General features: G+C 36.7%; 1 protein-coding gene across 3 annotated transcripts in view; it reads left to right on the plus strand.

Moving 5' to 3' along the window:
• Positions 1-27626, plus strand: part of IQSEC1 (IQ motif and Sec7 domain 1) — a 63040-nt gene that overhangs the window by 25926 nt on the left and 9488 nt on the right. For 2 of the 3 annotated variants that reach the window (XM_026066414.1, XM_026066416.1), the window contains 9 exons: positions 5250-5411; positions 7868-7990; positions 8759-8925; positions 12177-12316; positions 14023-14052; positions 16105-16230; positions 19069-19168; positions 22642-22803; positions 23473-23649. In XM_026066414.1, the coding sequence (XP_025922199.1) occupies positions 5250-5411; positions 7868-7990; positions 8759-8925; positions 12177-12316; positions 14023-14052; positions 16105-16230; positions 19069-19168; positions 22642-22803; positions 23473-23649 (1187 nt within the window). Of the gene's footprint in view, positions 1-5249; positions 5412-7867; positions 7991-8758; positions 8926-12176; positions 12317-14022; positions 14053-16104; positions 16231-19068; positions 19169-22641; positions 22804-23472; positions 23650-24884; positions 26223-27626 lie in introns of those variants that run through there. The other variant, XM_026066415.1, reaches the window with a different exon arrangement.

Genomic DNA, 27626 nt, shown 5'->3' on the forward strand with positions numbered 1-27626 from the left:
TGGGCCAAATTCTCTTCTGGTTTAAATCAGTGTGATGCCGTGTATCCTGAGATGGCCGTTGGTTCCTCAAACCAGGTAAAAGCGACTTGAGACAAATGGTGATGCATTCAGCGTTATAGATGTCAGGATCACTTCACTCCTTACTAATTCGTTCATGACAATGAACACATTAGGAGTGTGATGTTTGCTGTATAAAGATACTTGTGGGTTTTAGTCTACTAAAAAAAACCTTCTTTTTTCACCTTTTGTAAATAAGTGACATTTCTCTTGAGAATGTACAGACTTTGGTGTTCCCTATTTATTGTTCTTTTCTTCTCTCCTACTTCCTGTACTCCCCAAAGGAAAGTTCATTTTTTAGAAGAGCCTAGTACATCAGTTACATTAGCTAAAGTCCTAAATATACTGACCTTTTTGTGGCTTTTCAAGGTTCAATTTGCCTGCCACCTTAAAAAAAAAAAAAAAAAAAAGCAACAACTCTTCTAGCTGTCAGCTTCACAAGCTATAAATGCTCCCCCAACAAACAGCTGCTCTATTGAGATCTACACAAATGTCAGCAAGTTATGTGACCTTCCACTGAATTTATACGTGCAGAATACATGCAGAACTTGCTGAGTAAATAAGCCACTTCCTTCTAGCTAGTATTACACCTTTTGAATTTTCTAGATATTCCTGTGTAAACGATTTTTAGGGAGTAAAGGAAACAAATGATATGCAGGAATTTACTATTTTCTTGGGGTTCGGGGGCTACTTTTTTTTTTTAATTGTTATCTTTGCGTGTAATTCCGTTGTAGTGTTCATTCCTGTAATTTGCTTCCTTTTAAAGTTTTCAGTTTTCAAAAATTGCTGCGGGATCTAATATCTGTTCAGAAAGACACAAAAATAAACTTTTTATTGGATATGAGCAGTGCTATCTAAGAAGTATACTTATTAAATTGTACTGTTTTGATCAGTTATTTTGAAATTTGCGTGACTTTCTCCACCTATGTGTTTCTCACTTAAATGTTGCTTTAAGCCATCCTAAAGGTCTTTTAAAATCAGTTTCAGGCAAATTCCTTAGCCCTTTTTGCAGCATCTGAAAAATCTCTTATTTAAATATCTTTTCCACTTCTTTTTATGTCTGTCTGATTTTTTTTCTTCTTCCTTCCAGTAGATGCTTTTTGATACTTCTTTTTTCTTCTGAGATAGGAGGTATTTTTAGCTTCATTTTCGAAGTGACTGCATTGTAGCAGTCCTGTAAATACAGAAAGTCCTATAAATATGTATATTATCAGATATACAAGATGCTAGCTTTAGAATGATGTATTTTAATATTAGCTAATTAGAATCTGAAAATGAGTATTCTGCTTATGCAGGTTCCACTGTTGCTTTTTATAGCCGCCTCATATTTGCTATTATCGGTAGGTGTAATTAACAAGCCGTCACTGGGAATTTGCCTAATCACAAGAGACTAAGCTGCAGGTACAAAACAGCCTACTCTCAGATCTGAGTAGGCAGAAGTGAGGATGACCTCTGTCCTTTCTGTCATCCCATTTCATGTCAAGTGCATGACTCTGTCATGTCCCCCCACCCCATCCTACCCTTCTTTTGGAAAATTAAGGTTTGGTGAAGAAGAAAGTGTGTCCAACTAAAACCAGCTGCTTTTGCCAGCACCAGAATCCCCACTTGCCTGTGTTGTCTTTTAAAACCTGCCCTCCTAGAAACCCTGTCAGCTACGTGGTATTTTTTGCCTTTCATTGAGAAGTAGCAAATTATTTTCTGGTAGTTTACTTATAACCAACACCACAACCTATTTGCCCTTTCAGTACATCTAGGAGACAATTTCTTCATGCTTACCAATATTTGAAGTTTACAGATATTGGGGGGGCTGACTTAAATTTCCATGGAGTTGCTTAGTTCTTTGATTACTCTGAAATCCCAAAGAAGGATAATATTTCTTATGTTAAAGGAGAGGGAGGGCATCCTTATATGCATTTTTCTCTTAAACTGTTGTTAACTTGACGTTTTAAGTAAGATTCCATTAGACGTTCAGCGGTTCAGAATGCTCTTATAAATTCACATGGCTCTACTAAATACTTCTTCTGTCACATAAGATAATGTCGATCCATAGAGGGGTGAGAACCCAAAACAGCAATAAAATCCCCTGAATCTCCCTAGCTCGCAAGCTGATACAAGGAGATTGTTCTCCCAAGAAGCTGTTTGAAAAAAATTTAGTTCATATTAAATTTAAATATCTGGTTAAAAATATTGAATGACTTTGAGGTTTCAGATCATCAAAACTACAAGTGTGAAGATGATTGCATTGGCAAATTAGAGACTACCAAACCAGAGACCAAAATTAGCATTTATGAACGAAATGGGAAGCTAAGGAGGTACCCACTGGATAAGAAATTTTCTCTTCCTTTGATACCTAATACCTAGCTGTAGTCACAGAAACTTACTTAGAACTTCATTTATGAAAACCCCTGTGTAACCTTTAATCTTCAGAATTCTCCTGTGAACCAGATAGTATTTGTTTTGGTAATAGGAAGACCAAAAAACTTATAGACTGTGACTTGCTAAACCAGTGAAACCCTAACAACTTCAGACTGGTACGAGCTGCTTCTGGCTGCTTTTCCTTTATGCTGTCCTTTAGACTGTGCTGCACTGTAGACTATCATTACTGGGGGTGAGGTGCCAAAAGACCACATGAAGCCCTAGGCTCTGTCATTAAGAGCAATTACCCTGCAATTGCTTGCTCTAAGAAGTCCTTTATCCCTGTTACAGCAGTGACTATCAGAACCTCCCAAGAAAGATGCAAGTAATATTAAAGAAAGTTTCAGTTCTCATCTCAAGAAGTAGTGGGAATTCTGTAGATAAGCCCTTTAATTCTTGGGTTCGGTATTTTTAGCAAAGGCTTGTTATTAGATGTGAGTCATATTCTCTAGGTTTAGTGTTCAGAGTTAGTTTTTGGTGAACAGATTTTGAAATAATAGAATGCCATTTTATTGAGCTTTATTTGACAAATGCAGTGGAAGAGGACAGGAATTAGTAAGAAATTAAGTTTGCCTGATTAGCTTCTCTATTGTGGTTTGTTGCTCTGATGACGTTTATGGTACTGCTGCCACAGCTTGATTTACCAGATAGCGAAATGGAAGTCTCCATTCTTACGGTTTAGAGCTTGAGGTATTGCTTTCGTGTTACTACAGTTCAAGTTTTCAGGTATTTCTTTGCTATTACAACTTCTCTAACAAATAGGGCTACTTCCAAATGATTCTAGACTGCATAACCTCATGCTGTTTCACTTAACCATGAAGAAAGAATAGAAGGGAAAAGAGCCTTTGGCTTCCAGTAGCTCAATGGATTTTTAAGTCTGTTTTGGAGACTTACCTAGTCTCATATGAAGCTAATTTGAATAAAGGGATTTCATATTGCTGAACCAGAAGCAGAGTTTCTTTTGTGAAAAATCATACCCTCTGACTTGTGTAAAACAATACAACTCCATAGGAACTGGCCCTGCATAAGTCCTCTGTCCCCTTCATGATGATGTTAAATGTTCAGACTTTGGGGGTGGAATGGGTAAGAATTAAAGCTGTGGTGTAGTATAATAAATAATGATTCAGCATTCTCTGTTTCAAGTAAAGGTGATCTTTGGAGCAAGCTGGGCTTTTTGATAGTGGTCTTTGGTTTCTCTCTTGATGGCTGCTTGAAGGAAACTCTCCTGGGTTTGCATCACTCAGAATTTTGTGGGCAAGTTTAGTTTACTAGCAAGGGGGGGGGAAGTATTCCTGGTTTTGTTTGGTATCAATTTAAATTCAGAAATATGAAGAATTCTGAAATCCAAATAAAAAAGCATTTGAATATAGCACTTAAGACTTTTAAGAAAAAGAGTAGTTTTTGAGTAAGGAGGAGATTGTTTTACAAGGTTGTACTTAGAAAGTAACTTTGTATGTGTCATTTTATTTCAGATGAAAAGAGTTACAAAGCCTGATAAGAGATTGAGACTTGAGAACTCCATTAAATTATATAAATTCCTCTGATCTATCTAACACTTTATGGGTATTAAGTGTGTAACAGTGTAATGTAAATGAGTATGAGAACTGAGTGGTGAAGTAATTAGTAATGTTATTTTCAATTAAAAAAATCCAGAGGAAGGGTTATGATTGTATGATCAAACTTGTATAAAAACAGTAAGGTCACCTTGTCCTTTGAAAAGGATTTTGCTTGCCTAAAGAAAGATTTCTTTCAGCTCATGCAGCATGCTACGAACCATTTGTTTTTACAGGTGGACTCTAGTATAATTTCTTACAAAATAAAGATGGTGATGGAATTACTGGCTCTGTAAATATAGTTAAAAGAAATTTTGGATATCTGTTGTGTCACACTGGTCAAAAATACAGTGCACAACACATGCTGTGAGATGATTTTTATATGTCATTTTAAAATATAAGCAGCACTTGACATTTTAAACAGTAGATTTTATTGCCAAAAACCACACACACACACACACACACACACACACACACACACACACACCGCCCCAAATATACACTGCTTAGTATGTTCAGTGAGTAGCTTGCTTTTTTAAGAGATTGGAAAATGGTTACAGCTAACTCTGGAGGTGATATATAAAGAGATGTAAATACGCCAGAAAATAGGAAGGTGCTTGTCTGAGTGCTAAACCTGGGGCAAGGGGTGTGGTAAGGGACAAGGAAAAAATTTAAATTAAGATGGGAGCTCCCCTGTGTAATTGCTTCTTTTCACATGACTTATTTTAAGGTTTCTTTTCTTGTTTTCTGTGTTCTCAACTTTCAAGTTACACCACTTTCGATATTTCTTTGTTCAATAAGTTTAAGTTTTGAAAGGTGGGGGGGTGGGGAGGGATCTTTCTGTTTTGGGTTTGCAGGCGGAGGGTGTTTCTGGAAGGTACGTGTCTTCCAGCCGCGGGGCCCTTTAGTGGCTCCTGTCGGGCCTGGCTTCTGCATTGCCCAGTGCTTTGACTTTCGTGCCTGAAGCTGCTTACATACTTCGGAAGGGTTATGAGGCAGGGAAAGGTGTAAAAACGCATCAAGGTCTGGTTCAAAGCTGGTATGCTATTAAAAGAGAACAGTATGCTCTACAGTATGGTTACATTGATCTTAAAACTATACTAGCCCAGCTTCTGAGTCAGTCAAATGGGATTTGCAAAATTGTTGTCGAGTTGCAAGGAAAAAACAGATGTCTTTAGGTCCAGTGGAAGAAATAAATGGTTTTACATTTTTATTTCTCCTCAGAAAACCTGAAAAAGGAGTCCAGTACCTAATTGAGCGAGGTTTTGTGCCAGACACTCCGGTTGGTGTTGCCCACTTTCTCCTGCAAAGGAAAGGTCTCAGCAGACAGATGATTGGAGAATTTTTGGGAAATCGGCAAAAGCAGTTCAACCGGGATGTATTAGAGTGAGTATTGTGTGGGGGGAGGAGGCAAGCATATTTTAATATTCAAGTAAGATGTTTCATCAAGCTAATGTTGGTAATGTTCTCTGAATATTTTGTTCATAACTTGTGAATATTCTTCTAAAGGAGGGGAAAAACAGACTCTATGGGTTAACAAAGAAAACATGTAAATATGTATTTATTTCTTCGCTTTCCACCTAAGTTACTGTTTCTCTGATACTGGTCCAGCAGGATGCTTACAAGGATTTATTCTCTGCAGTCATGTAAATTTACTCTAAATTTATGTTTTAATTTCACTGGGGTAGAGTATGTCTGTTATTTAGAAGCCTTTTTCCTTATACAAGCTCTGTAATAATTTACTGAATGAAACAAAATAACATTATATGCAACATAAGACTTCATCAGTAACAACAGAAAACTAATTATTACAGTTTCAGAATCATTTATTATTATTTTATTTAATTTAAATGGCTCAGATGTTAGATAAGCAGGGATTTCAGTGTGTAGAGGCATATGCCAACAAGGTCTATGCAAACTGTTCTTTTTCCAAAAGATTAGATAAACAAAAACTGGTTTTAAAAACAGAAATTTAAAGTAGCAAATTAGACTTTTAGCAGTTTGTTCATACATTTTTTAAACCTTACATACAAAGTAGACTGGAAAAAGAAGCTGCTTTATTTTAAGAGGATGTTCATTTAAACCACTGGTTCTTTTCAGGATTTCATCATTTCAGTTCTTTGCGTTACACAGTTCTCTGTAAGAGTTCAGGAAAATGGTACAATTAAGGCAGTTGTAGGGAAGCTTCCTTGACCTGCTAAATGGTATGTTAGACTCTTCTTGCCTAAATTTTGTGGAGAAGTGGTAAGTAGGGGATAGGTCCTGGGAAGAAGTTCCAATTATCTGCCCGTCTAGAAGTGGTGAAGCCCAGCTGCCTCTTGCTCTTTTTTGTCTGGGAGATGTAGCTGTAATAGCCCAGACGTGGTCATTCAGCCAGAGTACATATTTACTCCGAATCTCCTGCAGTGGCTGAAGTCCATTTAATTATGTTCTCTTTGTCATTATGACCCTTGTTAGCAACATTAGTGTGCCTGCACTTACTACTTTCATGATTTCATTTGCTTTATAGATCTAGCCAAAGTATTGTTCCCATGTTTGGTCATTACATACCCACTAGAAAAGTTTTGTTTACTATTTTAAAATATTTAGAGAAAACTACTGGTTCCAGTTCAGAACATTAACCATGGCAGTGTATCTACCGTCTCTGTAGCTCATACAGGCGATTTGCTAGCTGGCGTGTTTCTGGAGGTCTTTATTTGCACTAATTACTTCAGTTTTCAGTTTGACTCCAACTTGTCTGCACATGTGCTTTTACACCCTTTGAAGGAGGAAAGAGTTTTTGAGAGCGTTACAGAACTTCCAATAGATAGGAAGACTGCGAACATTATTGCAGAACTGACAGTATGTTTTCAGGTGTGGATTGGAAAGAGCATGAGAAATGCCATGCTTGCTTTTTCCTTGCACTTCTGCATAAAAGGAAAAATATGCAAAGTGAAGTGAATAAATTGCTTTAGAATTAATTTATGGTAGCTACAAAGTTACTAGAGGAAACTAGAACTACTCTAATTTATCATTGTATAGCTATATATTTAAGAAAAAGCTTTTAAAACTGGGCTGTGCTTTCTTTCTGTGGTTTCTGCATTACAGTGCTGTCGCTTGCAGTGATTCGTGTCTGGTTATTTAAAAACTAAAAGCCAAGTTTAAAAGAAAGGAAATTTATAAGCTTCTGGTTTTAAAGTAGTCTTTAAACAAAGTATTAGAATGACATAGTTCCCATCGTTGATTAAATTAGACCGGTTCGTGTTTAATTATTTGTCATCACAGAGCAAGAAAATAATTCTTTCTCCATAAATGTTAACTGAAGAACATGGCAATGATAGGGAGATGAGAATTATAATAATATTTAGAGTCCCAAAACAAGATGAATTTTTTTTTCTTCAGCATGTGAGCACATTCCTAGACAGAAAGTCATTTGGTGCAGGTTATTCTACTTGTTGCAGGCTGTTTGAGAGTTGGTATTTCAAGCAGCATAATTATTTATTACTATTACAAGCACTGAGTAGTAGTAATTGATTGGTTTGAAAGCACAAAACCAGTAATTATTCATGGCAATGATATGTCTCATGGGTCAGACATTTGTAATTCCAGCAGCTCTGCTGTTGAAAAATAAATATGGACCTGCTTACATGTATGCTTTTTTATTTATCTATTTTTTGCAATCCTTCCTTCATGGTTTGCCTGCAGTTATTGCAATTGCTGCTGTGCATTTCTAAAAATTCCATGAATTGGTATTCTGCTGCAAGGGGAGGAAAACTGAAGGATTTTTCTTATATCAAAATCTTCTCCTTAGTAGCCTGTTGTTAGAAATGAAAAGACCAAATGGCAATATGTTTTTATCCTAGCTGTGTTGTGGATGAGATGGACTTCTCAACAATGGAACTGGACGAAGCACTCAGGAAATTTCAGGCTCATATTCGTGTGCAAGGAGAAGCCCAGAAAGTAGAACGACTCATTGAAGCTTTTAGGTATGATGCTGAAATAATTTATTCAGTCACCAGAAACCTGCTATTGTCTAGCTGTCAAACTGGAGAACCGGGGGAGTTGAGTAGATGTACATTATTTCCCTGTTTATTTGCACTGTCCTTGTGAGCAACATACAGTTTTAAGTATAGCACGTCATCAGTGCTGCTTCTGCTAAATGGACAATAGCAAGTTTTGTTTGCTGGTGCTGTTCATATTTGTTGTTTGTATTAATGTAGCATAGTTTCTCAATTAAAAGTTCTTTCTGGCATTAACTGAAAAAAAGTATTTACATAAAATAGTTGACATACGTGAAAGTACAGAACTATTTACATTTATGTGTATTGTGTCAGCCTTTCATTAAGCTGTTCATTAAACAACAATAGTGGAATAAAGAGCATTAGCTTATTAATGCTAACACAAGTTACTTTATCCAGGGCAGGAGATGTAAATCAACTTGCAGCACCAAGCTAAAATCAATACTGTATTCTTACCTGGTGTCAGTAGGTATTACTCACTGATTAAAATCAAATACTGAAGTTACTATAGCTCAGGATCTATTCTAAGAAGTGAAATTTTGCATATAATAGAATGTGGAAGGCTTTTGTTTTCTAGGATTGACTTAAGAAAATACATGAGCGGAAAACTAAATTTATGTATGGAGCACAAATAATAGCTTGCTCAGCCTCTGCATTGTAGCCGTTGGTTTATTTGATGGTAGTAGGATAGTAGTTCATAGCTCTAACAGCCCTGCCTCGTTTTGCTTTTTACAGCCAGCGATACTGTATCTGCAATCCAGGTGTTGTGAGACAATTTAGAAATCCTGATACCATCTTCATTCTAGCCTTTGCAATCATACTGTTAAACACAGATATGTACAGCCCAAATGTAAAACCAGAACGCAAAATGAAGCTAGAAGATTTTGTCAAGAATCTAAGGGGTAAGCAAATATTAAGTGTGATGCTCATGAAAGCTTTTTTCTGTAACTGTCATTGGAGGGACACCATGTATTTTCTGGGAAAAGACAAATACAGGGAGCTGGATTCTGATTTCACTTGGCTTTTAAAAACGCTGTAATTTTTACAGGCTGTAGTTGTAATTTCTGGGAAAGTGAAGACAGAATTAAGCATATAGTACTTTTCATTTTTATCTTGTCTTTCTGGAGAGGCTCCACTGTCAGGTCCTTTTGTTCCCAGTTCTTACAGTGTAGCTGAAAAGTGACCATTACCTTGTATTCAGAACTCTTCAATGCCTCAGTTTCTTAGCTATAATTGAAATTTGCCAAATGACAACCTTCACAAAGTCAAAGGGCAGCTCGTAAAGACAGCAACTTTTATGCACACGAATGAAGGTGAAAAAATTCTGTTGCAATAAAGTTACTCTACCAAGAATGTGTGTGTGTGTTTATAGATGTGTACATCTTTCTGTATATAAAATCAGAGTCACTGAATGTTGTAGACTATTTGTGAGAGGAGGAGCGTGTTTTCTAGAGTGAACTGCGTCAGTACACTACAGCATAAGCTTACTGATAAATTCTCATAGAGGTGCTGTCTTCATAGTTGATAGTTTTTGATTTTTCCATAGCAACCAATGTATTAAGAGGGATATCAGATCTCTAGTCTGAAAAAAATCACACAAGCGTTCTCAAATATTTTTCAGAATTTTATTCTAAAAGGAGACTTCTTTCCCTCCTTAGTTTCAAAAGCATAAATTTTTTATTTTTATTAAGCAGACATGTAGAGGGGACTGGTGAGCTTTTGTCTCCTTGTTTTTGTTAGAGAGTTACCAACCTAGGAAACTAAGTACCGTAACAGCTTTCCATGTTCTCAGAGGTGCAGATCAATGACTGTGCTAGATGCTTGTATATAAGGTGTTGGCATAGAAAACTTTCACTCGCTAAGGCTGTATATATATATATTGAGGAACAGAAATCACTGTGCCATGAAGACGACCTTTGGAAATAAACTAAAGATTTAGATTCCCTGGAAAGAAAAAAAATCCTAACTCCAGAACCCTCCTGAAAGGTACTGGGGAATCCAGTAAGTAAATTTTGCTTTGGTATCTTGGTTGGTATATCCTCTGATCAAGAAACCATTTGCCAGCCAGTGGCATGACTAAAACTGTAGTTAAATTGCCCAGCCTTTTCTCCAAATCTGTATCTCAGATCTTTCTGTACTGGTTCTTTTGGGGGAAAAAGAACAAATTTTTGTGAAGTACCAATTCAGCCAGTGCTCAGCTTCCCCTAACAGAAAATACTCACTATAGAGCTGAGGAGAAAGATGGTACATGAGCAAATACAATACCTCCTGCTGTTCCTGGGCGTTCAAGGACGAATGGATCAGACAGCGTTTACCTCTTATCATACAAGAATTCTCAGACACTGGAGAAGAAAAATGAGGCCAAAGTCCATTACCCCATCCCTCTTTTCCTTTAAGGTAGTCTGTGCCCATAGGGGAAAAAGCAGCTTTTATTATAGTTCCATTATCGTGTGTTTGTGCAAAGGCCAGGAAAATTGCCTGCTCAGTTGTTGCCATCCCCTTCTCCTCCTCTCCCTGCTTTTAGACACAAGGACAAGCGCAGCTTAGTGCATGGTGTTTCTCCTTAGGGTAAGGCTGGGTGTAGCAGCATGGTAGCAGAATAGGCCCACTGCTGCAGGCACCAGCACGTATTAATATATTGTTTAACAGCCATCTTCTCAGTGGTATCTAAAAGTGAGCTTAATATGTAAAAACCTATTGACACATCTCAGATGCAAGGCAGTTTATATTTGTGTGTGCATGTGATAATTTCATTTTAGTGCCAGTGAAAGCAGATACTTATGTTGTTCTGGAATTTCAGATCTTGAAAATGAAATTTCTATTTGTTGATTTTATTTCCTTAAATCTGTGTAAGACATCAGTGAGTGATCTGTTCTTAGTAGAAGTTTTAGCTTAGCAAAGTTTAAGTTAGTCTTGAGATTTTATCTTTAGGTCTACAAAGAGATTTAAAAAATGGCCTGATGTTTTTCTCTTACGGTAATATTGCAGTCATATTCTTTCTGAACTCCAGCCTGAATGCCTACAATTCCTTATTGTTATAGGGATTATTCTAACAGACTGCCTTGCCTCTAACTTTAAATGACTGGATCTCAAAGGGTGGTTTGTCGTACACGTGCTGGTGTGCGGAGGCTGTTTTGCTTTGTTTTAGTTGCAAAGAAGCCACGTTTTATCACAGTACTTTTTGCATGAGCAGTTTTTTGGGTGACTAAAGATCATATTTTGGTTCCTGAGTGTGAGATAGAGAGATTGTTGCTCTAAAACCTATTAAAAAGTAAACATGCATCTCCTTGCCCCCAGGAAACCTGGTTTTAAGTCACTTACTGGAACTGGGCTTCCTTCCACAGCTGTTAAAAATTCAGGATCAAGACTCTCTGGCACTTGTTAGAATACTTCTATGCTGATAAAAATCACACAGTACTAAAAAATAACATTGTAACTGGGCTATTTTGTGAAAGTATTTTTTCAAAGTAAATTAGTTATTTTTGAAATCATACAGGAAGTACTGGTTAAATTAATTTTACCACATTATCCATAGGGTTCTCTTCTAGAAATGATTTTATGAGCAGAGTATTGAGTAATACTGGGGGAGGGAACAAAATGGAGCAAGTGTGCTGTTGCCTCCCCGTGCTGTACTGTTCTGAGGTCGGAGGGAGATCTTAATGTCTAAAGAGTTATTTAACTCATTTGAGCTTTGACACGAAAGCAGAGGAAGTGTTTTAAAAAAAACTACATGGGAAATTACCCTTTTTATAGGTTAGCTTTAGATTAGAGTTGTGAAACAAAAATGAAATAACAAACCTTAGCCGGTAATTCCAATCAATGCCTTAGTGGCAAAGTATGGGAGTGGTAAGTGTGTGGGCAAAAATCAGTGCTCCGGTACTGAGTAAGGTAACTTCTGCCACTTAGGTAAGGCAGCCACCGAGCCGCGCGGGAGATGTCAGCTTCCAGAGTACTGGCAGCTCGGAAACACAGCAGCATAAGCTGGCACGTCAGCAGTCCTGGGCAACATTTGCTTTGCTGTTAGCAGAGTAAACAAAGATTGCCCTGTTCTTATCTTGTCCTTGCTGAGAAGCCTGTGCTGCGGAGAGCTGCTAGGGTTGTTAGTCGAATCATTGAAAGCCAGACTGGTAATAAAAACTGTTGGCTTCTGCAGGCGTGGATGATGGCGAAGATATCCCGCGAGAAATGCTGATTGGGATTTATGAGCGAATCCGCAAGCGGGAGCTGAAGACAAATGAGGATCATGTATCCCAAGTCCAGAAGGTTGAAAAACTCATAGTAGGAAAGAAACCAGTAAGTTCGCTTTGTCCTGACTGTCAGTTGCTAAGTAATAAAGAGCTGTAGGACAATGTACAGCGTAGAACAATACAAAAGTGTGTTGCTTAGAAGCATTAACTGGCCGGTAAATGGCAAAAAGTGGGAACAGTGTCAAAATAATAATTTTCTATAGAGTTTTTAATTTTGGAGCATTCACAGTGCAGATGAATCTGTTGTTGCAGTCTGGTATTCATGAGTGATGCGATCCTGAGTCTTAAATTTTTTTTTAATAATTTTTCCAACATATTCTCCCTGTGAAGCTTTACAGTTTTGAAATTAGGCTCTGAAATGCCTGTATTTTAAGCATCTCTCATGTTTGTTTCAAGAGAATTGAAGTGTGTTGCTGTGAAGTGATGCTTTAGAAGATTGTATTTCAACATTTATGCTATCAATTATGGCTCCATAAGTTACAAGAGTAATAGAAACTCTTATTCATATCAGTGTCTCTCACAGCCTTGCAGCTAGCTCTGTGTACCAGTGTTTAAAAGAGAGGAGACTGTGTAACTACAGAGTGTCATTTTGTCGGAGAACTTATCTGGAAATCAAGTCCCAGCAATTATAATGCTGGTTTTGAACGCTTTTTTAGACTTGAGCAGCTCACTTAAATTCTCTTCCTCACTTTCACCTTTTCTGTAATTTGGATATTTATTTTCCAAAGATACCTCTCATTTTGTTGTGGGAAACATCCTGAAATACTTCACTATATAAATTAATCACCAAAGTATCTGTTGGGAAATGAGAGAGAAGAGGAAGACACAGTGTTTTTACCTGTGTTTTAGGAGCTGAGTGACTAAGACACAGAGACATTAAGACCAACATTTTACATGCTAACAGTGGTATCTAATGTTAAGAGTAACAGTGGATACTCAGCTTTCCTGAATTCAGCTCATAGAGTCACTTTCTGAAAATCTACATGTTTGTAGTCATAAAGGCAGCCCAGAACAAAGCCAAAGGAAGACTGACTTGCCTGTTCCTAAGTTTTCCATCAGTTTTTTTTTTAGCAGCCCTTGGATTTTTTCTGCAGTAGAACTGATTTAAAAACAAAAAAAAACAAAACAAAATTGAGCAAGGATCTCTGGATTTTCCCTATGGATTCTCACCTGTGGGGAAGAGAAACAGGGGACCACCAAAACAAAACCCCAAAACTAATTTGTTTCAGTTTCCCAGTAATGGAAGCTTGAGGGAGTCTCCTAGAAGAAGCAGAGGAGAGAGAAAGCAGAATTTCTTAGACTAATAAAGTTTTTCATGTTTTTGAGAGGAGAAGGGAAAAATATTCTAAAGTTGACAGTCACTTATGCTTTCATCTGAACCTTATTTTCCATAATTGTTTGGAGGTTTAGCTTTATATATGGGTTTCTGTGGGAGATTATTTTTTCCTGCTGCCTGTTTTATTCAGGCATGTGGCAATCCAAATCCTAAAATTAATCTTGGCCTTGTAAATTTAATGGGATTAAGAAAAAAAGGCCCTTGATGAGCTCATAGGATCAAGTACTCTTCTATTGAGATACTTTGTAATTGTGTGAAAGAATTTAGGAAAGAGCCAACAGTGTTTATTGATAGATATATTTGTTTTTACTTTATAGGCATTTAGGCATAGTAAGACCATGACGTATTTACTTGCTATGATACAATACTGTGTTTCTCTGAAGTTTAACGAACTTGTATATGTCTTTCTACTGTAGATTGGATCTCTGCATCATGGACTTGGTTGTGTAGGTATTTTTCTCCTACTCATTCAAAGTTTATAGTCATTTTAACTGGCAGCATTTTCTTTAACTGGCAATAACATGTTCTATTACATTTTAGCTTTTTCAATAATTGGGCTTATTTCAAGCAAACTTCTTATTGCTATTGTAACAAAAATTACTCTCGTCTCCAAAATATAAAGATTTATACACATATTCAATAATATTCCTAGAGCTGATTCTTCTTATGCACTTTTCAACTTATTTTAGTTTCAGGATAACATTATTGCTAGTAGTTGAATAACAAAACAAAAAACCCCCCACAAAGTTCAAGGCAGAAGAGCGAATGTAGTACGCTGAAATCTGACCTTTTACAAATTTGATCTTCATTTTTTCTCAATTATAACTTTGCTGTGCATTAGTATCTTCACTCAGGACAATGTAGGGAATGTAGTTTAAACTTCTTTTGTTTTTTTCAGTCTCCTATTTGCTTTTGTTTGTGTAAACAATTAAAACCATGCAGAGCTAGCTTCATATTCCTAACTGAAGTATCTGTCACTGTTTCATGGATGCATACCAAGCAGTACCAATGGACTGTAAAAACAAACCGAAAGATGTAACCTCTGTAAAATACACTGGAAAGGAATCGTACCAGATCATCTCTTGTTAGGCTTTTGTTAGGGTTATGTTTCAAGTCAAGATCTCGCTCTAGTTGTTTGTAAGTTCATGGGCTCGGTGACTACACTTGGGTTTTGTTATCTTGCAGTAGCAAATCTCGGACAGCCATGTGCTAGGGCACTAGGTCTGGAGGTAGGGGAGCATGAGGAAATGCAACCTTTATTCTTATTCCTTTCCCCTGAGAGCACATGTAAGCTGTTCGGTTACCGGTGTAGTCAGCCTGCAAATGGAAACCTTTGATTTCTGCAGCATTCTTCACCACACTGGCTCCTTCAGAACATCCCTCTGATTTTTTCAAATACCTTCTGGCAAGTCCAGGGAGGGTGCGTAACTGAGCTAATGCCAACAGGCAACAGATAAAATGCTAATAGCATTTAATTCAATAGCAGAATTACCATTTGATTTGGGGGAAAAAAAAGAAATGTCACCAAATGACTTGATAACCAGTCAGTAACAGGTGTGTTTATCTTTGGAATAAAATACAGGGCAGATAGAGAACCCTAACTCTTTTCCACTCCTTTTTTTCCCTGCTTGTTTAGAGGAAGAGGAAATATTAATTGTCTTTGACCATTTTCCTTTGCCTTGTAAATCTCAGAATTTCTCCATGCAGAATCAGATATTATAGACAAATATAAGATATAAATTTAATATGTCTAGTTGCCAAAGAATATTCTCTACTGCACATTTTTAAAGTTCAAAGGACTCCTTTTAATATTGTTGACAAGACAACTTCATTTGCATTTGAAAGAAGTGAAGTCTTGGTAGGTTGAAAATAACTGTTTTTGTAAGTGAGTTCAGCAGACATTTCAAATAATAAAATGGAAAATTATTTTCAGTTTTCTTACCAGCATGAGAAAATAAGCTAGCCTGAAAATGCGTTTACTTTTTTCTGATGTCACCTTTTCCTTGGTATTGGGGAATGAACAAATTGAATTAATTCAGTGGCTGACAAAAAGTAATCTACAACGTCAGTGTATTCATCATCTCACAAAAGCTAAAGTCGCTTTGCATCCCTTGTTCAAATACAGATATGTAAAAATGCTCAGTAAAGCAAGCGTACTTTGCTTTGAGCTCCCACTTGCTTAAACTTAACTTCTTTTGAGGTTTTATGGCTATGCAAACTAAGGTTTACTCCTATCGCTAGTAAAACTTCCATTGACATCCATATTCAGGATGGGAGCTCTTGGAAAATGTTTTATGTAAGGATATTATTGACATTGAATGTACTGCAAGTTTGTGGCATATAAATCTGTGTTCTTTTATTGGGCCTTTGATGAAAAGCAGTCTATTGGTCTTAGAGGTAAAGATATTTGAATTATTCAAAAAAAAGATTCTAGGCGTGAAAGGCCCTCTGTTGTCTAAACATTGCTATATTAACCATGAACTTCTGTATTATCATAGGTCCTCTCTCTGCCCCACCGGAGGCTCGTTTGCTACTGTAGGCTATTTGAAGTTCCAGATCCAAATAAACCTCAGAAGCTTGGATTGCACCAGAGAGAAATATTTTTATTTAATGATCTTCTTGTGGTATGTGCTTCCAGATTCAGTTTTTGTTTTTAAGGTTACCTTTACTAATGCAGATTCAGAGAAAGATCAAATGTGTTCCTTGTCATTTAACATTGTTTTACTCTGCATTAAACTTCATTATATTACTAGACTTCTACTACTGTTCATGTACTTACATGGAAACAAGGCAACTTTTAGCCTGATATTCTTATTGGCATGTTTTTGTGTAAGAGCTAAAGACTTTTACATGGGAGAGCTTTACTGACATGTTTCCCTATTGCTTGCAAGTTTGGCGCTCTGACAGCTCTCTGGCTCTCTTTGGCTCTGCAGCAAATGTCTTTTTTTTTTTTTTTTTTTTTTAAACGTATATATTTGTGTTTAGCAGTCTATAGGGGTGGATAGTCTTCTAGTGAGATTTTCAGAAATACCCTTCTGCCTGAAATCAGTGGGAATCAACTGCACACAGGCATTTCCAAAAATAAACATGTGTTACCTGTTAATCTGTTCCTTAGGCATCAGAAATGCAGAATTTGGCAATTCATTTCTCTAAGATGCAGCCTGTTTCCTTCAAATCCTTCAAATGTCTATGGACATTAGGGCACCAAAAATTCAGTTATGAACCGTCTTTGCAAAAAGATTCAGATCTAAAAAATTTGACCAGATCTAAACATGAGATTTATTATCTGCAGTCTAAGTTAAGGATGACAGTTTGAAGAGAAAAGAACAGAAAAATATTACTCAGTGGAGAAGGGCAGTGCTTAGATTCCCTATCTCCCACTGCTCTGCTACAGCTCTGCAAAAGGAAGTTATGACTACAGCTTGAGAAGTGATATCAAGGAAAATCTGTTGTCCCATCGTTTTTCCAAAATCCAGAATAAAACATTGTGTTCTGAAGAAATTTCTCTGTATGTTGGATCAGGGTCTTTAATCTGAGGCAGTCGTGGTCCATCCTGGTTCCCCTTTCTGTGTATGTATAAATCACTTAGAGGAAGTGGGGGAAAAAATATATTCGTAGAAGAGCACTGAAAATAAAATGAACTTCAGAAAATAAAAGTTTGAGTTATTTTCATGTATTTTTGTAGTACAGTAAATCATACCTGGGAAATCTGAAAAATGCATTTTTGAATATGTGAGTTTGAGTAAATATCACTTATCTTGTATCAAAGGTCTTTGTTGTTTATGAGTCTTTATTAAAGATTTAGATGATCAGATTTCATTTATTGTTAAATGAACTCTAGTGTATGGTTTATTTTGCAGCATGTGTCAGTTTTCTGGTATGTGCACTTAACCATGAGACAAGATTTTTACAATTTTAAATATAGATAAATGGTGATTTAGGAAAATTCAGAATCTAAATTATGTTACAGTTGGCACATGATATGTTCTTTAAGCCTCAAATAATCTGGGAAGGATTAATATTTAAACTTTCTTAATTATGTAAGAGATTTTCTTTGATACTGAAGCCTTTTATTAATTGCTGCATCTGACTATAAGAAAATGCTTTGGTATAATAGAAAGAAAAAAGCTAAAATCTGCATATTGATTTGTATTCTGTAGATGTTTTATGAACCAGACGTGTTTATTCACTGGAATACAAATTAGATGTGTTGAAATACATTTTACATTTCACTTTACTTTCTAGTGTACATTTAACCTGACCCAGTCTTTTGAAAAACAGACATACAAGACTAGTGACAACTTGGAATTATTTGGTTGATCTCCTCTCGAAAATAGGAAAATTGGTTGCACTCTGTTTGGAATGCATTTGACTGTTACCTGGAAAACTAAGAAATTAAATATTTCATGTTTTATTATGAAAAAGGCACATGTCAGATATGCATTTTTTTGTATAATTTTTACATATGTTCAGACATTAAAGCCAGGAGGTAAATGAAGAAAACCTTTTACCCCTTTGGTTGTGAGTACAACCTCCCAGTTGTAAATGTGAACTTGAGCATAAACTGGTGAAACATTGTCTTCCTCAGGCTGCAAGCATTGTGCTGTTTTGTATTACTTATTCAGCTGCCAGTAGTTTTATCAAACTTTTGGAAGTAGTACAAACCCATTTTGTCAGTTCTGGTAAAGTGGAACCCCACAGCCAAAAGTTAAAATTAGCAAGAACTAGTAAAAATAGACTTCTGAGCAATAAAGATAGAATTGCACTCAGTGTTCAGAACCCAAGAATTGATGGTAAGAAGTAGTATGTTATTTATATTGCAGCAAAAAATCAAGTTTTCCACTGAACTCAGAGCTTTTATTGAGATAGGTGCTGTACAAAACAGAAAAAACAGAGCATCATTAGATGAGATAACATGCAAGACAGTAGTTGGAGGTGCACAGAGGCAAAGCAGACTTGGAAGAAGGTCACACAGCAGGTCAGAAGAGGGAAGTAAGCTTGTATTGAGAGGTCCTGTCCTGTCTATAGTCAGACTGTAAGAAAGTGTAAAAGAAGGTATGGCAGCAGTTAATTGTTTTTAAACATAATTTAAACATATTTACATTTTTGATAGCATGTACAGTGCACAAAAAGTGTGCAGTCTTTTTTTTCTTGAATTTCAGGAAGTAAGGTTCTGGAGATGGGGAACACACAGGTCTTTTGCATCTTTATAAAATATAGAACATTCTGGCTAAGAGATACCAACACTTCAGAACTGTGGGTTGGGTGTTTTTTTTTTCAGTAGCAGTAAATTAAATACACCAGTTGTAGTACAAAAGAGAAAAAAATAAGTTCATATTTTCTGGCAGATCAAAGCTTTCTTTAGCATAAAATGTTGTGTCATGTGCTAATTCTTATGAACAATAATTTTCCATTAACACATGTGGTAAAGGAGATATTTTATGTTGTATGATAATTTTCAGGTGACCAAGATCTTTCAAAAGAAGAAGAACTCGGTTACATACAGTTTTCGACAGTCCTTTTCCCTCTATGGAATGCAAGTTCTTCTGTTTGAAAACCAGTGTAAGTCTGTCCTCTCTTTTTAGATGGTCATTTTATTTAGGAATAAAACAAAATTGAATTGTGTGAGTGAAAAAGGATGGACAGGACTTGATTCTAAATGGAGGAATAAAATTACTGTGAATTGAATTTGGCCTAAAGTTTAAAACAAGATGCTTTTAGCATAGGAACCAGCAGGACTGCTGTTAGATTTCTGGTTGTAGCTGGAGACCAAATCCAGCCCAATGTGTTGCGTGTGGATGCTTGTAAAGAGCAGAATGTAAAGAAACAACTGTGGCATATCCATTGCTGAGCCAACGGTACAGTTAGCTGGAACTGAATGTATGGTAATAAATAATGGCTATAAGAATGATTTGTGTAGTTCAAGTCACTACTTCTTTTATTTTCTTGATTTATAGCTTCCCCTTGTGCCTAGATAATGTATATTCATTATAATGTAAATACAAAGCAGAATTAGGCAGAGAATCTGTATTCAAGTTTTTATTTTCTGCCCCACACTGTTTCTTATGTTGATTGTAATCTGCATCAATCCTGTATGCATTTTCTCCTTAATGTTTGTCAAGCTTGGTTTTAGGAGACAACAATCCAACAAAAAAGCAAAAATTTTCTAATGCTCCTGCGGATTTTAAGTCCAGAGACAGTATCCATAAAATGTAGCAGAGCGTAGTTGTCTGGTACCTAGGGTGACAGTCTATTTGACATGACTTCATGGTTTATAACCCAAACCTTGACCTTGATGATAAATTGGATGCGGTTCAGTATGACATTCAATAGTTCCTGTGCTTTTCTGTTGTGGAAGGCACTTAGTTTTCGCTTGTCCTTGAGAATGTGTTCCAATAGCTCATCTCACTGAAAAGAAGTTGCTGTATTTTATGAGTCAAAGCATCTGGAGATTTCAAAAGGGAAGATCTTGTTGAGCTCATAGCAGCAGGGTAGCCTAGAGATTATTTATATGCATACACATTCACCCTCTCTCACATGCATGCATTATGTAATGCAAAATTCATTTCTAAAGAGCACCACTGAATATTTCTATCCTTGGTTCTACTATAAATAGAAGAATATACATTTCTTCTGATGTCAAATTATAAAAAAAAAAAAGGAAAGAAAAAAAGGACAGCACAGAAGCATGCTACGTAGAAACATTTTATTCAAGTAAATATAAAAATCTCTCTAGCGGGATTAGGAACAAAGGCCTGGATCGCTCCCAGTGAACTGTAGGCATTTACCTGAGACACCTCAGTAGACCTGCAGTGATTCAGGCTCCTGGGCAGGCTGTTCCTGGAGGGGAACCGGGGAGCTGAGTGTGCTGCTGCTATCAGTGCCTGCTAGGTGGGGTGAGGTGCTGATCAGCTGGGAAGGAAAACGGTTCTTCCCTCCGGTTTGTAAAATTCCTGCTATCAGCTCCCCCTGCCCTCAGCAAGCGTTGGGGTATTTTGGCCAGTGCAGCCACACCATCCAGTAAATCTGCGTGTAGCAGCTGTCAGGATCAGCTGGTTTCAAGTGAATGAAATGCAGTGTCACTAAAGCAGAAGCAACAAAAATAGTGATTTGGCTACTGGTGAGTTGACTGAAATGATTGGCATTGCACAGGTAATGATAGAAGTAAATTATGTTGAAGGGTGGGTTAGTTCCAAGAACGAAAATATTGTCATTTATCTCTAGTGCATAAATAGACCACAAGGAAAGTATATCCTACGTTTTCAGTGAAAATCACTGAAAACAGAAAGGAGAAGATTTTATACGGTGTATCTGAAACCTGTAAATACTTACACTGGCGTTCCCTGATGCTTAATTAGTAGGATGCAGAGCAATATCATTTGGTAATAAAATATTTTTGTTTGTTTAGCATGTGGAGTTTGGTTGTTCCTTATTCATGTCTCAAGGTAACCGTGAGACTTTGTGTGCAGTTACCAAGTTGCCTTATTGTTCAGTTTCAAAGGCAGCTTTTCTTCTGTTCCTCCAGTATTCAAGCACACCTCAAGCTGTTGGCCACGTAGCCAGTTTCAGTGTTCGAAGCAGTATGTGGTGTATATGTGTAGGCTAAGCCCTTCCGTTAGCTCACCTGGCATCAGCTGCTACTTTATTTTTGTCCGTTGGCTATGTTCTGCATGGCAGCAGCTGCAGACATCTGGAGGCAGCTGTCCTAATTGACCAAAAGTAGCTGCCGTTGTCAAGTCCTCAGAAGCAGGGCGGCGACAATACACTGCCTCTGCACAAGATGTCGGTGTCAGGCCTTACGTCAGCCTTATGTTGTTGCTCCATCCTTCCCCTCCTCTATACTGCTTGAAGTTTGGGGTGGCTGGCTCCTTTTCTCACCTGAGGACAGTAAATGGACATGCTTTGCCTTTAGTTTTGACTCTCTGATTTCGAAATGAAGGTACCTTTTAAAAAGCAGCAGTATTTGCACTTGTTTCTTAGTATTTTTAGGCTGTATATTGTTGAAACCTAATAGCTTTGAGGGAAAAGACTGCCTTGTATTATCTGCTGGTGCTTGAGTGAACTTTTAGTATGTGGGAGCTCTTGAACTTCAGACTGAACACTTAAGTAAACACTTGAGAGCTTTAGTTGATAAATAAGGTCAGGCAGTTGAGTAAAAACAAACAAACAAAAAAAACCCTTCATGAATTAGTGCACATATTTTGAGTTTTTGTGATTCCTTGTTTCTACAGGTCTGCGATTCAAACAGAGACTGACTCTGTTTTCTGTAGCAGAACAAACCTTCGTTATAAGCTATCTTTCTGTCTATAAACCTTTTCGCTCAGTTGGGAGATATTTTTGACCAGCTGTTAAAATTTTTAGTCTCAGATGTGTAGCTAGAAAAGAGGCAAAGACAATTTGCAGAAAATTCTCCCTTTTATTTTAAAAATGTCCATAATATGTGCCACCAGGGAAAAAATATGTGCCACCCTTACTTCCTCAGTATGTAACTTCACAGATAATTTCTAAGTAAAAAAACAAAATGAAACAAGAATAGGATGACTAGAAAACAAAACTTGATAAGAAATAGTAAGATACATACTAGTGTGTTTTCTCTGTCTTCTTTCAAACATTAAGTTAAAATACAAGAAAGTTTCTAGTACTTGAGATATATTTGAGAAGTCTTTACTCAGCAAAACTTTGATGCATAATTGAATAAAGGAATCGGATCAGTTCCATTAAACAAGAATTATCAATCTCCTTCAATTTTTCTCCTTTTTCAGAGATTTTTCTTTTATATTGTACATTAAGGGCATAAAGACTGACTGTCTTTCAATATTTATAACTTTACAGTTAAGCAGTTCCATTGTACATTAGGGCTTTTTCATTCTACTTCTGTGTCCTTTGACTTTTGTTTCTCTGATTTTGTCCCCATATGATAATATTTGTAAAAAGCCTTTGGGCTTTAAAAAAAAAGAAAAGAAAGGACATTGAAAGTAATTGAAATGATCAAGGCTTCAGTATTCACATCTTTTTATTGACTCTCTCTCTTCTAGATTATCCCAATGGTATACGGCTCACATCAGCTGTTCCAGGAGCAGATATCAAAGTACTAATAAATTTCAATGCACCAAATCCTCAGGACAGGAAGAAGTTTACAGATGATTTGAGGGAGTCAATTGCAGAGGTTCAAGAAATGGAAAAGCACAGAATAGAGTGTAAGTACAAAGGTACATATAATAGAGCATTCTCAAAGTAATGAAAATCGGAGCATCTTCAATCTGTGTATAATCCATTAGAACTCTTTAAAAGTTCAAAATAATGTGGGGTTTTTTCATGACTTTGATTTTAGAAAGAGGAAAAACCCAATGATCTGTCAAGCTCCAGCTGAGTTCATTAATGTTTATTTAGAGCAGTGTAGCTGCAGTAGAAGTTTAACCTGAACAAACAGCAAAGAGCAATGGACAGAGGAGGGATAGATTTGCAATTTGTAGTATAAATTACAGTAAAAATTTTAGGGATAGTTTACATGGCTCTGAAACTTTCAGTGATGGTCCTTCAAAAAGTTTCGCTGTATTTTTCTTCACTTCTGTGCTTATATTCTTGTATTTTGCCAATTAACCATAGTACAAATCCACATATTTTGCTGGAAATTACATGACTATTTGAACAGACAGTTTTTCTAACAGAGGAATAGCCTTTCATCCTGTGTGTTGTATTATGAACCCCTTAGGACAGGAACCAACTTCTTCTCTGGCATTTGGAAGTTCCAAGAACTCCTCCTTTTGAATTCATAGTAATATGTGATCATATAGAGAAATTATGATGTTGCTGTATGCGTCTCATTGTAGTCACTAACTATGAATTGCACAATTATTCCGTTTCAGCTGAGCTAGAGAAACAGAAGGGTGTGGTGCGTCCGAGCATGTCTCAGTGCTCTAGTCTGAAAAAGGAGTCTGGCAACGGGACGCTGAACAGGGCTTGCCTGGACGACAGCTATGCTACTGGGGAGGGGCTGAAAAGAAGTGCCCTGAGCAGCTCCCTTAGGGACCTCTCTGAAGCAGGTAAGCACTGCCTTTATTTCCTTGCTCTGACTAGCGCATGTAAAGATGTGTGGATGACGCATATAAAAGCACACCTCGCAGTGGGCTGTGAGAATTGGTAATGCTGAAATTTGAAACATTTTTAATAGCTCCTCTTTGATAGCTTCTGTTTAATTTCTGTTTGTTTTTTGTCCTACTGAGCAACCACTATTTGAAAGCATTTAAACCATTTTAGATTGATATATATACTTTTAAAGGAGAGTGAAGACAGAGGAAAAATTGTGTTTTATAGAAAAAATGGTTGGTTGACTTGTGCTAGGAGTTGCCCATTTAGTTTTCCTTTCTTTTCTTCCTCCCCTTGCCTCTTCCCCTTGATACAGTAGGCTTAGAGGGGGGGGAAAAAAGAAAAAGAAAAAGAAAAAAACTGTGGTCTCTGTGTAATGACTGCTTTCTGTGTATTTTTGTGCTCAAGCTACCTGTGTTACTACATTGATGAATGAAATTGAGTGAAGCCCTACTAAATTCTGTTTAGAGCGATGTAATTCAGTTACGCTGTGTCACTGATAACTCTTTCATTGTTTTGCAACTCAAGATATAGTTCCTAATTCTTGCAAAAGCAGCTGTTTGTGAAATATTACTGCCAATATAATAAAAGAAACCACAGTGGACAAGAATACTGATATTCCCCCCCAAAACACTGTTGTGTCTAAAACTTATTAACTGATTAATATAACTGCAGACTGGAAAGGAGCACTGGTGTGATTGTTTGCTTAAGAAAAATGGGGGAAGTTTGGTATGTTTTAATTTTATTGTTTGCCTCTGTTGTACACAACTGGCATACCCATGTACCACAGGCTACCACAGGCAACCCTGTGTTCCGGTGTTACATACACAATTCCTGTCATTACAGAAGTCATACCTGAACACCGTGCTCAGTATTCAGAAAGTACTCCTGGGGACAGTATCAATGAGATACTTATTTATTTTAGCTCACACTCTGTGTTACATGCTCTGCTTTTTTCCATTAATTGCAGTGATTTACAGTATAGTCATAATTTCAATTCTGCATATATCTTTGGTAGTAGACACTTCTTGTCTTTTCCTTTTTTTAATTGAAGAGGAGATTTTAGCTATGCTGCAATAAATAAAATCTTTATAAACTGAAATTATAGCCTGTGTTTTGTGGGTATATGTATGTGCATACAAATATATAGAGAGTGAGCTCCTTCATCAATTGTGTTTTGTTCTCTGTTTAGACTTTCATACTCCTTTGTCCATTTGCTTCAGTTGAAAGACCTAGGACATTGCTCCAAAATCATATTGAAGTTGGAAAGAGTTGCTTGACTGACTTCAATGGATTTTAGATCAAGCCACTAGTCTTCACCATTATTGTATCTCAGATTCCAGAATACTTTCATCATCCTTTTCTGTTGTCTTGTTTTCATTTCATTAGAATGAGAACTGCCATATTGTTGAATATGTGAGTTCGGTGGTATGTGTACCGTATGTGATTCACGATTAATTTTTTCATCCCATGTAAATTTTGCATCCCAGTCTTTCAAACATTGCTATGTATTTAAATTCATGTTACAGGTTTTATGCAATAAACAAGTATTTGTAATCATGAAAACATTTCATGTTTCAACAGGGCATGCCTAAAACTGGCATGCTCAATACTGAAAATAACCTTTTTCCATAATAAGTAGAAATCACAGACTAGAGGGTTTATCAATGAGTTTGTTAAACCCAACTAAACTTAATTTTAACTTAACAAGTTGAGAATTATGGAGAGTTTCTGTTTGGTCTTGTGCAGTGCAACTTGACTTGAGAAATGCCGTACCTGTAACTTGCTTTGTTATTTGTTGTAGCTATGGTAATAAGATTACAGATGCTTTTTCTGCCTTTTCTCCATGAATAGCTTGCATGTGAGGTTGACATTGTTTTAATATGGGAGAGATGAGCCGTAGGAAAACAAAGAAATCACTTTATTAGCGAGATACTGTGTCCCAGTGATTATACCATATTAAATTATTTCTGTAAAGGCGTACTGAGTAGATTGCCTCAATTCTTTGTTTTTTTGTGATATGAAACACAGGATTGAAAAGGAGGAGGATCAGGAGTAGTGAGGCAGTGTGTGTTTGTCTTTCTGTAGGAAATAAGCATATGAAAATGGATTTTAGAGTTCCCTTCTGTATTAAAAAAAAAAAACTAATTAAAATGAGCAAACTGCCTCATTGCATATGTATGCAGTAAGGCAGATAATTGCCCAGCGAACAATGCAAAAACAATTTGAAAAATTTTAAAAGATTAATTTAATGAAGGGGAAAGCCTATTGAGCAGTACTTTGGTTGCATGGCTGTATGACAAAACTTTTTAAGAAAACAGCCCGTTACTCTCTACCAGCTGATTTAGTAGTAAATGGTGGCTGCAGAAAGTGACTTCCCTTCTGGAAACGAGTGAAAATTCATGAGCTTCTTAGATCTAACGAATATCGAGTTCCTGAACAGTTCTGACTCCTAAGCAATAAACAGTTTGGAAAGGCAGGATTTCTTTGTCAGAAAACAAACGTCAGGAATTGTTTACTGATAGTTATTTTTCTGTGCATTTGCTGTGATAGCTTAGGTCATAGTTGCAAGAAGGGTGTGAATGAGGGCCTTTTGGTTTTAAAGATAGTATTGTTCTTTGTGGATCGACATCTGTTTCCATGAAATAAAAAACAGAAGTGGGAACTGGCAACTGACTGTTCCAAGACGTGAATGAGTCAAAAACATTTAGTGCTTTATTCTTTCTCAAAAGAAAAAAAATCATCATAATTTTTATTATACATAGTTGAGCTGTAGTTGAGCTATAGGAAAAACTGAGCTTATTCATTCCAGAATTTGAAATTCTTAATTTACATAAAAATACAAGAAGAAAGACAAATTTTAATGCAGTTTAAAAAAAAAAAAAGCTATGAGTTCTGCCAGTTCTAGTAGAACTAGTGGATCATTTCACCACTTACTCCATTTCTGATTACGCTATTAGTTGGTTTACACAAAGAAGTGAAAGATGTGAACTACTACTGTAGTCACTGGTATGTGGGGAGAATGATTTGGTTGCTACAGCACAGAGTGGTTGATTAAGCTGGTTGAGTTTTTGATTCGGTATCTGTCATAGGTTTCTTGACTGATTTTACACCAGTCAATTATTATCTGAAATCCAATGGTTGTGAGTTCCTGCAGGCGCTAGTGCTTTAACAACAAGCTGACAGTGATGTGAGCACTTCTGGAAACTGAGCTTTATTCCCTCCATTCCCAGTCTGTAAAGTGGGGATAATATTTGCACACTGCATTGGATTAAAAGTTGTAATGTATTGGAATCTGCATAGAAGTGCAAGGTGGTATAAGGGTTATTGTCAAAATAAAAGTTCTTCTTGTCTCATAATCTCTTGAGCTATCTCAAATAATCATGTCTCAAATAATCATATCATATATAATCACAGAGCAGTGTTGACTATTAAAAAAAAAAAACTAAAATAGTCCAAACATTAAAATAATTCTGTTATTTGTATATTGCATATAATCTAATTTCTTGGCTTTAAACTTTTAAAACATTCTTTCCTACCCTCGGGGAAAAAAAAGCATCTTTTTTCCCTTTTTTTTTTCTTTTGAACTATTTCTCTTTTTTTTTTCTTTTTTTTTTTTTTAAGTTTTCTGTATCCCAGAATGTAACGGAAAAGACTGTGAAACTTTGCTACACTGTAACCCCCTTATGTAGACTCTGATTTCGTGCAATTACAGAACCCCTCCATCTGTTGAATCAGTCTCTGATGGGATGGTGCAGTCCCTCGGCTCCTCCCTCATCTGATGCAGGCAAGGTTCCGAGGTTCTTTGCTCCCTCCTCTCCCGTGGATTTGGCTGCATTATATAGGGCAGGGGACACTAGCATGCTTTCTCCCTCAGCAGAAGAGCTTTCTAAGGAAGCAGGGAGAGATTTTCCTGTCTCTTCCCTTGTCACTG

Source organism: Apteryx rowi, unplaced genomic scaffold, assembly GCF_003343035.1.
Source record: "Apteryx rowi isolate R43461 unplaced genomic scaffold, aptRow1 scaffold_240, whole genome shotgun sequence".
Classification (NCBI taxonomy): Eukaryota; Metazoa; Chordata; class Aves; order Apterygiformes; family Apterygidae; genus Apteryx; species Apteryx rowi.